The sequence below is a fragment of the Vitis vinifera genome, chromosome 11 (genome assembly GCF_030704535.1).
Source record: "Vitis vinifera cultivar Pinot Noir 40024 chromosome 11, ASM3070453v1".
Classification (NCBI taxonomy): domain Eukaryota; kingdom Viridiplantae; phylum Streptophyta; class Magnoliopsida; order Vitales; family Vitaceae; genus Vitis; species Vitis vinifera.
In genome coordinates, this window is record NC_081815.1 from 1,820,171 (window position 1) to 1,836,648 (window position 16,478).

Consider the following 16,478-nt stretch of genomic DNA (forward strand, 5'->3'; position numbering starts at 1 on the left):
TTGAACCATTCGATTCGAAGAGAGTTGACTGGTTCGTCCTGTTCAACTAATTCGATTCCAATTTAACCCTTGGTTGACTCAATTAACTGGATTGAATCGGAATCGTGATCTGCCAATCTAGTCCGATTTTTAAAACCATGGAATTAATTTCACCAATAATTATTTCCGTTTTGACATATCATTTAATTATAAAAATAAAAACTTATATACTTTGTGTGAATTATAAACTGTTTTCTCGCATAATAAATATTGCAAACTCATTGTGATTTATTACCCAATATTCTTTAGGATGAATATATTTGGTTACATATTTGATGATATTATTTGTAAGTATAAATAATTACTCAAAGTAAGGATTTAATAAAATGTAGTATATTTCCTAATTGACACTATTTTAAAATTTTTAATTAAATATATTTTTATTCATTTGTTTTTTATAAGGATGCAACTTGGGCAAATTGGGTTATGTTTAAGGGACTTGGACAATCATTTTCAATACTTAGGTTGAACTTAGGTTAGGTTTTTTCAACCCTAATTTAATTTGGGTTAGGCTTGGGTCAAGGTTCTGATAACCTGAGCCAAACCCAAACCCAATTTATATTTTTATAATATTTATAATACTTATTATCCTATCTAATAATATTCTTCTTTTATATTTTTAAGAAAAAAATATCAAATTATATTATGTCATATATTTTTCATTTTTTTTAAAAAAATATATAAATTTATGTTTATTTTTTTATTACTATCATAAATCTTTTTCATATTTACTATTAATTTTTCACATAAATAGATAAAAAAATATTTTTTAAACAATATTATAGATGGATTTTGAATTATACATATTGATTAACCTGAACTTAAGTTGAACAACCTAAGTTTAACTCGAACTCAACTTGAAATTAGAAAAATAAGATTGAGTTGAGCTTGAGTTGATTGTCTTAGGTATCAAATTGGATTGTAAATAATTTCTTAGAACAAGATTGTAATTAAGTTTGTTTGGAGCTTTTTTTTCTATTGGTTATTTTATTGGGTTTTGTAAAAAAAGCGCAGATGAAGTTTTGTGGTGTGTTTGGTTGCCAAGAAAAAGAGAAGGAAAGTAAAAGTTAACACATTTCCTAATATGATAGCAACACAAGTGTTGAAGTTAAAATCTATTTTCATTTTCCTGAATTTTCTTCGTGACCAAAAGGTAGAATTGGGTTTAGGGTTAGTCAAAAGGGGTGAAAATTAGGATGAAATTACAAAAATGTCATTCCTAATGGGTCAACGAGTGAACAATGCTTTGAGATTGTGTTGTGGTAGTTTGGTAAATATTAAAAATAAATAAAGATAAATAGGGTAAACAAAGTGACAACAAACTTTTATAATATAAAGATATTGATGGATATTCCAATTTTGTTTTTCTAAATATTTTTATAAAAAAATAATATCATTAATATATATGAATATAAGTAGAAGACAATCATTATCATATATGAATATAGGTAGACAATTCAAATTTGTTTTGTTTCCATCTTTACATTCTTCAATGAATCTATTAGAAATGCTTTCAAAGCATTTTAAAATGTTATTTGAGAATTTCTATAAGTGATTCTTCAAATTTTAGAAGTGATTCTAAAAATTTTGTCAAATACCTACTTTTTATAAGGTGGTAAGTATTAAGAACTGGTTTTAAAGTGTGTTTGACAGTGATTTTAAGAAATATTTCTAATCTTTCTAAGACTAAATAATAAAAAATTTCAAATATTAAAAAGATAAGAAACACTTCCTGTTAAACGAGCTCTTAATCCCTCTCAAAATCATTCCAAAACGGGTTATAAATTATACATGTGTTCGATTTACTTGCAAACATGCACACAACAAAGTGTTCAAAATATTTCTCCAAATTCAAGATAAAAATTTACCAATACAGCTTAATTAGCAACAAATGGATAAATAGAAGAAAGAAAAGGGCCCAAGTGCAAAGCCACGATACAGTTTTTACAAATAGTCATAATAAAGAAACTCATTTCATTTTGGTATAGTAGAAATAGAAGTAGCTAGTTTTGCTTACTGGAAGTCTGGGATCTCAAATACTCGGGCAGTACCATCAAGAGAAACAGAAAGAAGGAAGTTCCTATCAGCAGATACAGCCACAGACTGGATGGCATCGGAATGCCCACTGAAGATCCTCACACAATCTCCAGAGAGGCTATCCCAGATTCTTACTTTCCCATCCACACAACCAGCAGCTATGTACTTAGAAGCACCTAGCCATGACAAGCATGTCACCCCATCCTGTTCACAGGGATACAAAAATATGAGACTTTGATGAGAAACAGACAGGCAGTTCAATTTTTGGAAGGTGTTTTACTACTATTTTTTCTATATGAAACTGTACTCCGACAGACCTCGTTGTCACATGTGCAGCGCGGAGATGAATGCTGCAGATCCCAGAAAATGAGCTTATTGTCCATGCTGCCTGTTGCGGCCCATGGAGGACTGCCATGTAAAACGAGTCATGATCATGTTTACGTGAATTATAAAAAAAAAGACTTAACTTAATAGGATAACTCTTAAGAAGTACAAAGTGATTTCTTTATCAGTGTTTCGCCTTTTGGGAAAAGGGAAAACTTCAAGAAGAGACCCCTGCTAAGATATTATTATCTCTCTTCAAACTATAAGATGCTCAGTTCTTACTGGCGCCAAAGCAATCTTGCATACCACGGGGTTCTTAAAGCCAATTTTAGAAACATTAGTAATAAATCTATAGCTGTTGCGACGGTAGCAGCAATCATAATTAAATTACCTTATCACAGCAAGTCTTGACAGTAAACTGGAGCATAATGATGTAGAATGTTTGCTTGTTGGGAATAAGCCGACAGCAAGAGCTAAATGAAAGCAGAGAGCATTCTGCACTCTTGAGGGGTGAAATAGATTGTATTATCTTAGATAAAAAGGAGGGGAAGCGATTTGATAAGATCAAAAGGCCAGATTCTGTATGCACCTGACACACGTGGTGGGTGTTTCTTATTGGCTTATACCATAACATTTGAGCCCCTCATTTTCAAGTAGGTCAAGGCTCAGGTTGTAGTACCTAAGTTGAATCTGACCACTTCTAGCCAATGTAACTAAACTAACACCAATTTACAAATTTCAAATTGCCATTTTGATATAGGATTCACTATAATATAGGGTTACACCATGATCAGATGTACCAAGTTAGGTGTTATTGTAACACATTGCCAGTTCCATTGGTCAAAATTATATTCAAACTTCCCTTTGATGCACCTTATCATCACATTGGAACATGACAACATCCACAAAATCATAGATGGATTTGAATTATGTCAAAGACTTTTTCAGTCAAAATTAAATTTCAAATAATCACATCCACAAACTACAAAAAAACTTCTTCAGTCATTTATCAAGAAATAATATTATGATCATTAGTATTCACTTTTCCCGACCACCATTGTGATGTTACTTATGTGCGTGTGTGTGTGTGTGTGTGTGTGTGAGAGAGAGAGAGAGAGAGAGTGTTCAGGGTATACACCTCAGTGAAAGGCCAATACATTCGATTGAATCTGTGTGAGAAGTCAACGAACTAACCACCTTTAGATCACACATGAAAGTTTATTACCAACCTGCCTGATAGATAAGAAATATTCACATCCTCTAAAATCCAGCAAATTTATCAACTGGTACAACTAAACTTGTAAGGACGAAAAGCAATGCACACACAGTTGCTATCAATTTATTGAAGAATATTTTGAAAGGATGAATGGATGATGCACTTAAAATTAACAACAGACCCAATTATCTATTGTACCACAAAAGTAGATAAATAAGTAAAGCATACAAAGATAAAAGACAGTTTTAGAAGCCAAAGCAGCTAAAAATTATAAACCAGGTGTGAATGCACCAAATGTCATGCCATGTCACATAAACCCATTAACACAACTTATGTACCGAAGTCCCGTCAGAAATTCTCAAAATTTGCTGAACCACATAGACTCTACTGTCTAACATGCCCCACAAAACCCTGGTTGGTATAGTACAATGACCCAAGTAGGAGCAACCCTAGCTGCAATAGGAGTGTAGCCCTCAGCACTACAACGGTGAATATGTCAAATGCCAATTGCTCTAAACACCACAAAATGACATATGAAAGGACTAAAATAGAGATATTAACTACCACATGAGGTTCTGAAAATACATGATCATTATGAAGATATGTTGTTATCAATTTAAAATGATAGCAAAATTTAGGAAAAAAACCTAAAATTTTGAGTAACAATTATGGAACATTGTACATACATATATACATAAATATGTACATATATAACTATAGTTAACGGAATAGAACTCAGATTTACGTGCAATTCTGATTTTTATGGAAGCTTAGTTGCTTAATTCAGGGTCCATTTTTAGGAACTATTTTATGCAACACATTCTTGGACTCCAACATCCTATTTTCACAAGAAAGATTTGCCGTCTTCTCCAAGAGCACTACATACAATTTTCACTTCCGAAAAGTGGCAACCATGTTATTTAGAAATGATTAAAGTCTTTTGAGATGAGTTTTGTGGTTCATGATCTTATGAAGAGTAAAAGACTTCCTCAAGTTGCCTGTGATCAATTTGGAAACTATGTGGTCCAAACAGCCCTTTAAGCCCATAGAGGTAACTTAATTTATCCAACTGTGTACAAATCAAGATTGCACATATGACATATAACACGGCTAGACACCAACAGCATTATTCAAACAAACCACCAATATTATTGTCTCATGCAGGCTGCCAGCAGGGTGTTACACAGATCTCTTCCATAGGACCCAGACCACATTTGGCAGGTCTAGCATTCCATCTGCATGACAATAACGTGTTCAAATTGATCGACAATGGAGTTCTGATATAGAAAGCTCTACTTGTTCCTCAAACTTGTCGTCCTTCCTCATTTGTGTGTAGCATCTTTGGCAGTTCGATGTAAATGAACTGTCTGTGCCTTTATTTAGTAGCCATTTAGCGAGTTTAATGTAGTAAAACATTTTTATAGATTCACCGGGGTGCAAGCTTTCTGCACACCTGTATACAGTTTAGCAGACAGTTTAAGGACTATGAAAGGGATCTTTGCTCTCTTCTATGTTACCGTATATTGGGATGATTATTGTTGTTTTCCTACTCAGTTAACTTGAGATATCAATTTGGGTGATAACAATTTTGCTTAGTATTTTGTATTTGATAATTATATGCTTTTTGTTCTATCAGCATGATCAACATTGGATAATATAGGCAATTTAACAGATTTATATGAGGTTGGGAACAAATATTTGCTTTCTAGGTTTCCCTTTAATGAAATTGAGGCTGAGTTCTATCACTGGTCTCCCAAGGACAACGTCTCTAATAATACTTTTAGTAGATAAAATGTGGTCTCCCATGTGGAGGAGCTAGCCTCAGCAAGCAGCATCAAATAAGAAAAGAGTTGAGAGATGACATGAGTTTAACATCTATATTAGAATTTTATTTTCTTCATGTTAACATCTTAAAGCTTCTAGAACTTCACTGTTACACAGTGTTTTGCAGGCTTCACTCGACGACTTTGATCCCTCCTATTTAAAAAATAAATAAGAATGAAAACTTTGCTCAGACTTTTGACTTAAAATTAATGGCCTCCTATGCATTGTTCTCATGTTGTTTTCTTTTTTACTATTTTTCTGTATCTTTCATGGTTCCTGATCATTTGAACTATATCTTGATGCATATGCCTCAGACACAAGGCTTACATCTCAAAATCAAAGTGCGGTTTAGGTTCTTACATTTTTATTTCCAAACATAGACTACTATTTTGTGTTCTCTCTCTCTATTCTCTCTTGATATTCCTCCTTTTCTAAAATTATTCACCTGGAGATAAAAAATAAAATAAAATAAATAAAAAGTTATCATTTGCAGTCAAATCTCAGTGCAAATTCTATGATGGAATTAGGTTATTGGAAACTCATGAGAGTCAGTTGTGGCTATTGAGCTTTTCTTCTTTAGCTAAGATACTTGTATCTTTCCTCAACAAAAATATTACATAAGTATGAGAAAGAGAATGACAGTTTACCTGGCATAAAAAAGCTAGCAACTACGAATCACATGCCATATGTAAAACAGACAACACAGATATGATATAACCAAACAATAAGATCAGTTCATTGCCAAGTTTCAAATTTCAGTCCAGAGATTTCAAATTACCAAGAATATAAAAATGGCCCCATTTGAAATGTCAAAAGTTTGAGCTAATTTCAAAATTCAGAATGTTTATACACATGTGATAGTGTTAAAATTATGAATCTAATATGACTTTTCTAAATCAATAGTACAAAAGCACAATTACAAAAATGAGGGAACAAAACAAGGGATTAACAAGAAATCAAACCTTTCCAGTTGTGATATTCACAACGTGGACAGAACTATCCTTGGAACCAGTGAGAGCAAGAGTTGAATCGGAGGTTATTGCCAAGCATGTCAGTCCTTCAGTATGATATGGATGACCTTGAGAGGGCAAAAATTCAGGCATCAAGAATGGCAAAGAATATCCCAACAACAAATAAAAGCCATCCAGAATAGCAAAAACCCTTCATCAAGTTACTCAATGCAGTATACTAAGATAGCAAGAAAATAGAGTAGAAGCTATAAACAAGTTGAAAAGTTTGAAGAAGCAACTTGCATTGCTCCTTCCATACAACTGTACAAGTAACATGTAGTCAGGCTAGGAAACAACAGTCAGATATTGACTTTTATGATACACACATAAAAAACAAGAGGATATCAAGAATCTTGGCCAACTTCATCCCTTCATATGATGCAGGAGGGAACAGTGACACAAAAACAAATAGCCAAAGCTTCTCATGACTACTTCAAATGGTAGAACTTAAAATTTCCAGGCCTCCAAGTGGAAATGGAGATGGAAGTAATCACCTTCTAAAGAAGGGATTTCACCTTATTAATAATTTTCTCATTTAGGAGTAATTAGTAAATCTTTAAATTTTGGAAGAACCCTGAGAATAACAAGATTTGGTTTCAATTAGAACCAATTTGAAACCTGAAAATTTTGAATTTTCAATCCTTCTCCAACTATCTTGAATTATTTTGTATAACCATGGGCCAAAATTGATGTCAAAGTGTTGTGGGCATTAATCATATTAAATTCACATACGTGGGACAAACAATGAGATAGACGAAGATAACATTTAGGAGGAAAAAAAAAATCATTTACCTATGATCAATGAACTTGGACATCAATGTCATAAAACACAAACATGAGGTGTTGTGTACAAAATCCACGATACTTATTAAAATGTGACAGCGTAATTTTAATTCAGATTTTAAAACTGGAATACCTGTAAGGAAAATGAAAAACAGAATAGAAAGTAGTCCACATATATATACCTCTAACAACATGGATATTTTCACCACTACTTGGATTCCATATTCTTAATGTTGCATCATCAGAACCAGTACAGATTGTTTTACCTTAAACAAGCAGTAGAAACAAAAATTAAAAATAAAATTGGAAAAGAAAAAGAGAGGAAAAAGGAAAAGAAAACACTGAATTTCTCCCAATAAAAGAAAATATAGTACCATCAGGAGTAAAATCGCCACAGGTCACACTACTAGCATGACCTGAAAACATGTTAAGGTAGGCACCTCTGTCAGCATTCCACATCCAAACTGTGCAATCCTCTGAACCAGCCAAGACCACATGTCCTCTTGGATGCCACCTGACCCACTGCACAGTGACATTGTCTGTACTCAACTTTTATAAGACCATATGAGAGTTGCACTACTGAAAATGCTTAAAGAGTGCACCTCAATGCCTCCACCAGGACCTTCAAGGGTGCATTTAAGGTCTCCTGAAGATGCATCCCAGATTTTAACAAGGCCATCAAAGCTTCCAGATGCAAGCAACTGTCCATCCATACTAAAGTCCAAACTGAACACAGAATCCTTGTGACCTGAACAAAGATTTTAGAAATGTTCAGTTGCAGAGTAAGCAAGAAATTAAAATCCGACTCATTCATGATTTTTGTTTGAATGAAAAGCAAGTTAGAGCTAAAACCCTCAACCAAGGGAATATTAAAGTATGTCCCAATTATATTATACACATGCCTCCAAGTTCAAAAGCCCAGTCACCATCCAAAATCTTCCAAATAAATCCTTTATCATCTCCACCCCCTGTTGCCACTAATCTTGGATCGATTGGGCTGCATGCAACTGTGTAGAGTTCACCTACGCCCAAAAAAGAAGGAAAACGTACTTATAACCCGAAATCTCTCTGATATAACGCAAGGCAAAAGACTGAGTTTCTCAGTACAATAAGTAAAACTTGAGCTATTTTTGTATCCCTGTCCATAGGTTGATCCAAGACCAAACAGTACATGCGCATGGAGCTTTGAAGCTTATTAGTACTCATAATCTTTCCAACCTCAGCATGATGAGAAATCTCAGACATAGGCAAGGAAATACTCTCAGCAAAGACATATATTAATATACCAAGTTCAAGCATAAACGGATTATCAGCCCAGAGGGTTGCCTTCATATCATATTTAGGGGATAAGGAAAGCCTGTATAATCATCTTAAGAATGCCCTTCCTACCCTAAGTAGTCCCATCAACATATTACAACAATGATAGACAACCTAACAAACTAATCCCAGGATATTCACAAGCGGCACAGCATGCACATGGATGCCTACCCAAGAAGACTTTTTTGAGAGAAACCTTTTTCTCTAAAATTCATTTTTCAAAGGAAAACAATACTCTCTCCAAATAGGTTTTTCAAATTGTTTTTTCATATAATGGCAACCCTATTATATTTTGCAAAACTATGGCCGTTTATTAATTGAGTCTAGTTGGAGAGGCAACTTGAACAACATATTTGAAGAGTGCAGCATTGCCATTCTTCAAAATCATAGACAGAGAGAGATATAGAACATACGGTTATGAAAATCTAATACAGTTCAAGTAGTTATACAAGTTTCAAGATTCAACAAACTTCAAAAGAAACACTCACATTTGAAAAGAGGAGCAGTACTCATATTTTCATTCAAAAATTTAAGGCTTAGATGGTTCAATCATCCGTAAAGGCACAAGCCGCACAACAAACTCCCTAAAAGCCACACACACTTAGCTAAGTACATAATCAAATGAATTAACTAAAGAAATTAAATGATGATTCCGAATCAAATAACAACAGTCCAATAAATTGCATAATAACCTGGGTTCAAACTTTATCTTTAAAAAAGTTTTGGTGCAGAAAACCGTTTAATCATCCCAGTTAAATTATATCACCAAACTGAATAATAACACTGACATAAATTCCAAAACAACCCAAGTTTTTTTGGAACCTTACCGGTATGACCAGTGAATATGTGCATGGAATCATCAGCTTCCTCTACACCCACCAAAAATTATTTCAAAAAAATCAAAAAAATCAAAAATCAAAATCAGTTAAGTTCTATTAAGTTAATTACAGAATTTTAAAAAATAAAAATAAAAAAGAGAATAAGAAGAAGAAGAAGAAGAAGAAGGGTCATACCAACATCTTCCGCATCATCATCTGCATCTTCTGCATCCGGAAGATCTGAATACACAGGGAAAGAGACAAAGAAATTACAAAAACACAAATATAGAGAGAGAGAGAGAGAGAGAGGAGAGAGAGGGGGGCCATAGCTCCCCATCTGCACTACACCTTCATCGTCGACATTGATTTCCAGAACGATGTCGTTTTCATCAAGAAACACATCCCCTTGATCCTCATCTTCGTCATGGTTGGCTGGAGTATTCATTTGATCTCTGTTTGCAGCAGGGTTAGCAGAGGATTTTTGTCCGCCACTCCTGCTTTTCAAATCTACTGGCTCCTGGTTTAGAGATGGGATCACTTAAAAATAAAAATGATTAATTAAATTGAGATTCGTAAAGGAAGAAATTTGGGATGGACAAAAGTTCTTAAAACAATTTTTTTTTTTTTTTCTTTTTTTGCATATTAAAATTGTTATAAAATATTTAAATAATTTTATTCATAACTGAATAACTTTAAAAAAAAAAAAATCAATAACTAAATTTAATTTAAATTGAAAAAATTAAATAAATAAGGAGTGTGTTGTGATATTTAGAATATTATTTTAACCATTGTTAAGTTAGAATTTATTTATTTATCTATTAAAATTAATATGATTTTGGCCCATTTAGAGGGATTCTGTTTAAAGTGTTTTTAGTTAATACTGCTTTTGTCTATAACCCTTTGGCTAAGTGTATTTATTTTCTAATTTTTTATTTTTATAATTTAATAAAAAAATAAAAATGTTGGAAACACTTAATTACCAAATTTGAAATAAATTTTAAAACGAGATTTCATCCACAACCCACATCTCATTTTGCTCTTTCAAACAAGATGTGTCCATCGAAAATTCACTGAAAATTATACATAAATAGTAGAATAAAATTTAATCAATTTAAGGCTTCTAATTTATTTATAAAGAATGAATTATGAAATAATAGGTTTTACATTTTTATTATCTTTTTGATAAAAAAAAGTTAAGAATTACTTTTCTTCTATTTTTTTTTGTTACTGTTTAAGTTTTTTCCATTTTTAAATATTTTTAGTTAAAGTGTTATTTCAAATTATTTTGCAAAACGCCCTAAAAAAACAATTGATCTTAATTTTGCAACAAATTCACAAAATATTATTTTGAGTCCACAATTTGCTAAAGGTGTTTTTGTGCGGGAAATATGATTTTTAATCTAAATGTAGAGTGTCTTCAACAATATTTTTATTTAAAATATTTTTAATAGAAGTGTTTTTCCTCTAAAGTTTTTGGAAAAATCACCATCAAATGTTTCTTTGTGAAATATTACAAATAATTTTTTTAACTTTTTAAAAATGTTTTCTAAATTTTGCTAAATACTTGAATTTTCTTCAAAACAAATTATTTATGTTAGAAATGGTATCTAAAAGTCTCGTCAAATATATTCTTAAAACCCGTTTGGTAGTGATTTTAAAATGCAATTTTAATCTTTCTAACACTTAAATTTTTTATTTTTCAAGTGTTAGAAGGGGTAGAAACACTTCCTAAAATTACTGTCAAACAGGCTCTTATTCTACTGATGTGTTTTATATCTCTCTTCATTAAGAGCCCGTTTGATGATTCTTCTAAAAAACATTTTAATGTGAAAAGCGTTTTTTTGAAGAAAATTAACTTTTATTTTTTGTTACTACTCTTACTGAAATTATCATGGGATGAACCACCAAGATTCAGCTTGTATTATAGACAGAAGCTTTTCATAATCTTGTGGAACCCTCCTCTGAAACTATAAGCCTGTGGTTACCGTCCACAATTTCAATTGCAATAGCAACACAAACATGATAGTGGGAACTGAGAAGACGGGGATCATTCCCAGGGTACCAGCCGCAGTCCTGATGTTTTCATATCACAATTTACTCTACTGGAGTGAGATGATTGATTTGCCTTTTGTTTAAGAACAAGACAATGAATTTCTCTTGTAGTTGCAGTGGACGGAGGAAGTGGGAACCATTTCCTGGAGAACAAACCAACACTAATATTTTTGATGTTTTAGTTTGTACTCCTAATGGGTCTGGTGCATGATTTGCCTCTTGGATTGCAATGCCAATGGCTGCCAAAGCAAAGCAAAGCTTCTGCTTAGGGAGCCTAAAGACAGGTAAGGCAGACCTGGCTCTTGCAAAGCTGGGAAGAAGAAAATAGAATACTAGGGGAGAATACTACCAGCTCACTGTGCAGGATGTAGTATATACTTTGGATGAGAGGACTCAAGTCTACCCCATCAAGGTTGAAGGTACTACTGGGATTAATCTGCACTCTGTTGTCACAAAACCACTTGTTTCTCAACCTAATTGCCTATACTGGGCGGTTTTTGGTATACTTCGTGTGTATTGTGCTACGCCTCCCTTTAGGCGCTCAATACTTCCACCTGCACCCCCCATCTCCCCACTTTTTAAAACATTAAGTTATCTTGAAACATTTTGTTTAATCATATTAAGGTGATGTTTGTTTTTTTACTTAATTATAAATAGAACCTTAATGCTTAATAGTGTTAAATATTAGGTTGTTTGTTTTTGTAGTATTTTATTTCTATTAAGTATTAAAAAGTAAAAAAAACTAATATGTTATTTTTTCTATTTAGAAAAAGTTACATATTTTAGTTTTTTCTATTTAGTAAAAAGTTTATAATAAGTCATGAAAAAGTAAAAAAACAAACAACCTAAATTCTAAAACTAAATTGCTTTCAGCAAAAAGCCAAAAAAACAAATACCACCTAAGTTTGCAAAGGCGAGACAAACAAGGAGATAGAAGAAGATAACATTCAGGAGGAAAGAATCATGTTGTTGCCTATCGATCAATGAATTTGGACATCAATGTCATGACAGACAGACATGAAGCGTTGTGTACAAAATCCACTATGCTTATTAAAACTGGAATACTAACAAGTAAGGGGAAAAACAGAATAGACAGTAATCCACATATATACCTCTAACACCATGAATATTTTCACCACTTCTTGGATTCCATATTCTGAAGGTTGCATCATCAGAACCAGTACAGATTGTTTTACCTTAAACAAACATCAGAAACAAAAAATAATAATGGATATCTACAAATGAAATTGGAAAAGAAAAAGAGAGGTAAAAGAAGGAGGCACCAAATTCTCCCAATAAAAGGTAGGCACTTCTGTCAGCATGCCACATCCAAACTGCACAATCCCCCAAATGTTCTCTTCGATGCTACCTGATTCACTGCAAGTGACATGGTTTATACTCAATTTTTATAAAACCATATGCGAATTGAACTAATGAAAATGCTTAAAAAGTACACCTCGATGCCTCCACTAGGATATTCAAGTGTACACTTGAGGTCTCCTGAAGATGCATCCCAGATTTTAACAAGCCCATCAAAGCTTCCAGATGCAAGCAACCGTCCATCAATACGGAAGTGTAAACTAGACACAGAATCCTTGTAAGCTGAACAGAGATTTTAACAATGTCCAATTGCAGTGTAGGCGAGAAATTAAAATCCAACTTCTTCATGAATTTGGAATAAATGAAAAGCAAGATAGAGCTAAAATCCTCGACCAAAGGAATACTAAAGTATGTCCCAATTATATCATATACATAACTCCAAGTTCAAAAGCCCAGTCTCCATAAAAAACTTCCAAATAAATCCTTCGTCGCCCCCTGTTGCCACTAATCTTGCATGCAACTGTATAAAGTTCACCTATGCCCAAAAAGAAGGGAAGCAAAACCAGAAGTCTCTCTGATAAAATGCAAGGCAAAAACTGAGTTTCTTGGCACAGTATGTAAAAATTGAGCTATTTTTCTATGTCCAGAGTTTGATCCAAAACCAAACAGTACATGTGCATGGAGCTTTGAAGCTTATTAGAACCCATAAACTTTACAACTTCTGCATGATGAGGGATCAAGACATGAGGAAAGAATCACCCTCAGCAAAGACATCTATTAATATACTAAGTTCAAGCATAAACCCGGATTACCAGCCAGAGGGCTGCCTTCAGATCATAACTAGGGGACAAGGAGAGGCTGTACAATCATCTTAAGAGTGCCCTTTCTATCCTAAGTAGATTAATCCCATCAACATATCACAACAAGACAACACAACCTAAGATGCTAATCCCAAGATGTTCACAAGCAGCACTGCACACACTCAGTAGCTTACCCAAATATACCTTTTTTGAGAGAAAAAAGAACAAGTCTTTTGTCTAAAATTCATTTTTCAAAGGAAAACAATACTCTTATCAGATTCTCCAGATTGCTTCTTCAAATAAGGGCAACCCTATGATATTTTGAAAAACTATGGACATTTACAAGTTGAGTTTGGTTGGAGACACAACTTGAACAGCACGTTTGAAGAGCGCAGCATTACTCTTCCTCCCATAGTTCTCCCCCACAAGGGGAGAGATATAACATATGGTTATGAAAATGTAATATAGATCAAGTGGTTATGCAAGTTTCAAGATTCAACAAACTTCAAACAAATGCTCATATTTTCATTTAAATGTGTAAAGATCAAGTGGTTCAATCATTTTTAGAGGCAGAACAAACTCCCTAAAAGCCACACCCGCTTAGCCAACTACATAACCAAGCTATTTAACTATAGAAATCAAATGATAGTTCCAGGTCAAATACCATCAGTCCAAGAAATTGCACAATAACCCAGGTCCAAACCTTATCTCTAAAAAGTTTTGGTGCAGAAATGAAAACATTTAATTATCCCAATTAAATTATATTGGGATGTTTAAGGAAAAGAGCAGGTAGAAATGCATACCCATTCATTAACATTATAAACTTGATTTGCTTCATTATTGTGACAAAACAAATTTGACTAAAGGGAAACAGTGCGTCTGTAAAGTTCTTCATCATCGCTCTCATCTTCCTCATCTGACACAACCTCATTCCCCGGTAACTGCAATTTCCCACCCATACAAAATGATGGACCAATAGTCTCCATTTCAATGTAATCAGCCTGTAGTCTCTCTTCAAATCTCTGGTCACTACAGTTCAGGAACCAATCCAGTGAACTCCTCACCCCCTTGCTTTGCAACCTCTGATACCTGGGTTTGATCCGAGATTCCAAACTATAGGTAAAGTATTCTGGAAACTCCACAAGCTCTTTCACCTGTCTCCCCATCTCACTTTTAAAAAAGTAATAGCCATTTTTCATTAGCTCAACCCGCAATGCCACTAACTGGGGACATTTCACAACCATCTTTGCCACATCCACAGCTGGTATTCCTCTCCCAAGGAGGAACTCAACAGGTTTCATAATTACATTCTGGTTAAGACTAACTATTTGTGGCATCCTCTCAATCACTCTAGCAAAACCATCCGGATCAATCTTGAGCTTCAAATTAAAGAAGTACTGTTGTGATGACAACTTAGCTTTCAAAGGCAACCCAAGAATTTGTGGGAACTGTGCTATAACCGAAGCAAGCGCCTCCCTCCTAATCCCAAAGCTAACCAAACAATCCACATTGGGCTTAATACACTCCTCCAAATCGTACCCAAGCACATATGCCCGCTTCTCAAACATCCTTGCCAACACCTTCTTGGGTAAACCCAATGAAACCAAGTAATCAACAATGGGTTTAATCACAGTCCCCACTCTCATTCCTAAAAAATAGGGATACTGTGTCACCATCGGTCCAATATCCCTCGGACTCACTCCAATACTCACTAAATAGGCCACAGAAGTGCTCATAGTTCCCTCCAACTTAAACCCTAAAAGCTCAGGATACTTCATCAAGACATAACCGATGTCCTGCTTATCCACATCAAGCCCTCTAAGGAACTTCACTACAGGAGCCAATTCAACCACCACGCTGGCATGTAACACTTGCGGGTAATTCACCACGAATTCACCAAGTTTCGATCGAGGAATCCCGATTTTCTCCAAATAACCCAAAACTGGAATCATATTTTTTCGGACACTGCATCCGAGCATTAACGGGTACTCATTTAAGTGGTCAATGGTGACTCCCAGTTTCTGGAGAAATTCCACCCGTTCTCGCATGACTTCGACCGTAGAGGGGAGTTCAACTTGTTCGAGCTCATCTGGGATGATGCCGAGGGTTTTGAGGTAGTCGGAGATGATAACACGAGAGACTAGTCTCTCTTTGCGGCCTAGGACGACGCCCCATGTGACCGAGGGCATTTCATATTCGGGGAATTTGGAGGAAGATGAGAGAAAACGGAGAAATGGGCGGAGGGTTCTAGGGTTTGAGGTTAGGGTTAAGGTTAGGAGCTTGGTTCTTCTGAGGAGTGAGATCATTTTGCAATGAAATGTGAATCGCAGGGTTTTGATGGATCAAAGTTTGGGAGTTCAATAGAGAGGAGGATGGAAGGATAGGGCAGCACCCGTCTGCACGAAGCCCCTGTCTGTGACGGGCCCTCAAGGAGGTAGTTTTGTGGAGCAGATGAACAAAAATGGAACAGAAACTTTTCAAAATTATTTTAGGAATGAGGATTTAAAAAAAAAAAAATGGATAAATGGTGTGTATATTATAATGATTTTTTTAAAAAAAATAATGTGAAATATTGATAATTCAAATTTACATATGATAAAGGTTATGATTTCGGGAAAATAGAGTATACAAATTAAAAATATGAATTTTGAAAGTACGTATAATAAATATTTGATTATATTAAATATTAATAATTTATACAAATTACATTCTAATAATTATTTTTAAATTTAAATGAAAACAGATATAATTATGTAAAACCTTAAATGTAAACAATGTTTGTTTAAGTACAAAATTTATATAATATTAATTATAAGTAAGAATACGACTCTTACAAATATCATATATAATAATAAAATTAGTGATATTTGTCGATAATAGCAGCTAGATTGATGATAAATAAAATGAATATTAAATTTGATTATGAAGATAAAAATAT

At 33.9% G+C, this 16,478-nt stretch overlaps 2 protein-coding genes across 5 annotated transcripts; both read right to left on the bottom strand.

The window, feature by feature from the left end:
- Positions 1-1,868: 1,868 nt before the first annotated feature.
- On the bottom strand, positions 1,869-13,088 carry LOC100254220 (uncharacterized). 4 transcript variants are annotated; one of them, XM_019223131.2, is made up of 14 exons: positions 12,877-13,088; positions 12,704-12,797; positions 12,533-12,616; positions 9,717-9,885; positions 9,564-9,608; positions 9,378-9,419; positions 8,136-8,255; positions 7,836-7,981; positions 7,608-7,755; positions 7,416-7,499; positions 6,403-6,518; positions 3,539-3,597; positions 2,394-2,484; positions 1,869-2,280 (listed from the first exon to the last, which is right to left on the bottom strand). In XM_019223131.2, the coding sequence occupies exons 1-14, from the start codon at positions 13,086-13,088 to the stop codon at positions 2,053-2,055; spliced, it is 1,638 nt and encodes a 545-aa protein (XP_019078676.1). In that variant the 3' UTR covers positions 1,869-2,052. The 4 variants fall into 4 exon arrangements, with proteins under 4 accessions (XP_019078676.1, XP_059596615.1, XP_059596614.1 ...); XM_059740632.1 differs by lacking the exon at positions 7,416-7,499 and having other exon boundaries at positions 7,674-7,755; XM_059740631.1 differs by lacking the exon at positions 7,416-7,499.
- LOC100255927 (transcription termination factor MTERF4, chloroplastic) lies at positions 12,513-16,031 on the bottom strand. Its single transcript, XM_059740634.1, has one exon. It carries the CDS (start codon positions 15,844-15,846, stop codon positions 14,401-14,403), a length of 1,446 nt encoding a protein of 481 aa, XP_059596617.1. The 5' UTR covers positions 15,847-16,031; the 3' UTR covers positions 12,513-14,400.
- Positions 16,032-16,478: the final 447 nt, after the last annotated feature.

Excerpts from the sequence above, each read along its gene's own strand:
- LOC100254220 (XM_019223131.2), bottom strand. The coding sequence starts at position 13,088 with ATGAAGAAGTTGGATTTTAATTTCTCGCCTACACTGCAATTGGACATT. Across the intron at positions 7,500-7,607 it reads TGGCGATTTTACTCCTGATG|GTAAAACAATCTGTACTGGT; the intron begins GTACTATATTTT and ends TGCTTGTTTAAG. Across the intron at positions 2,485-3,538 it reads TGTATTGGCCTTTCACTGAG|TCCTCCATGGGCCGCAACAG; the intron begins GTGTATACCCTG and ends TTTACATGGCAG.
- LOC100255927 (XM_059740634.1), bottom strand. The coding sequence starts at position 15,846 with ATGATCTCACTCCTCAGAAGAACCAAGCTCCTAACCTTAACCCTAACC.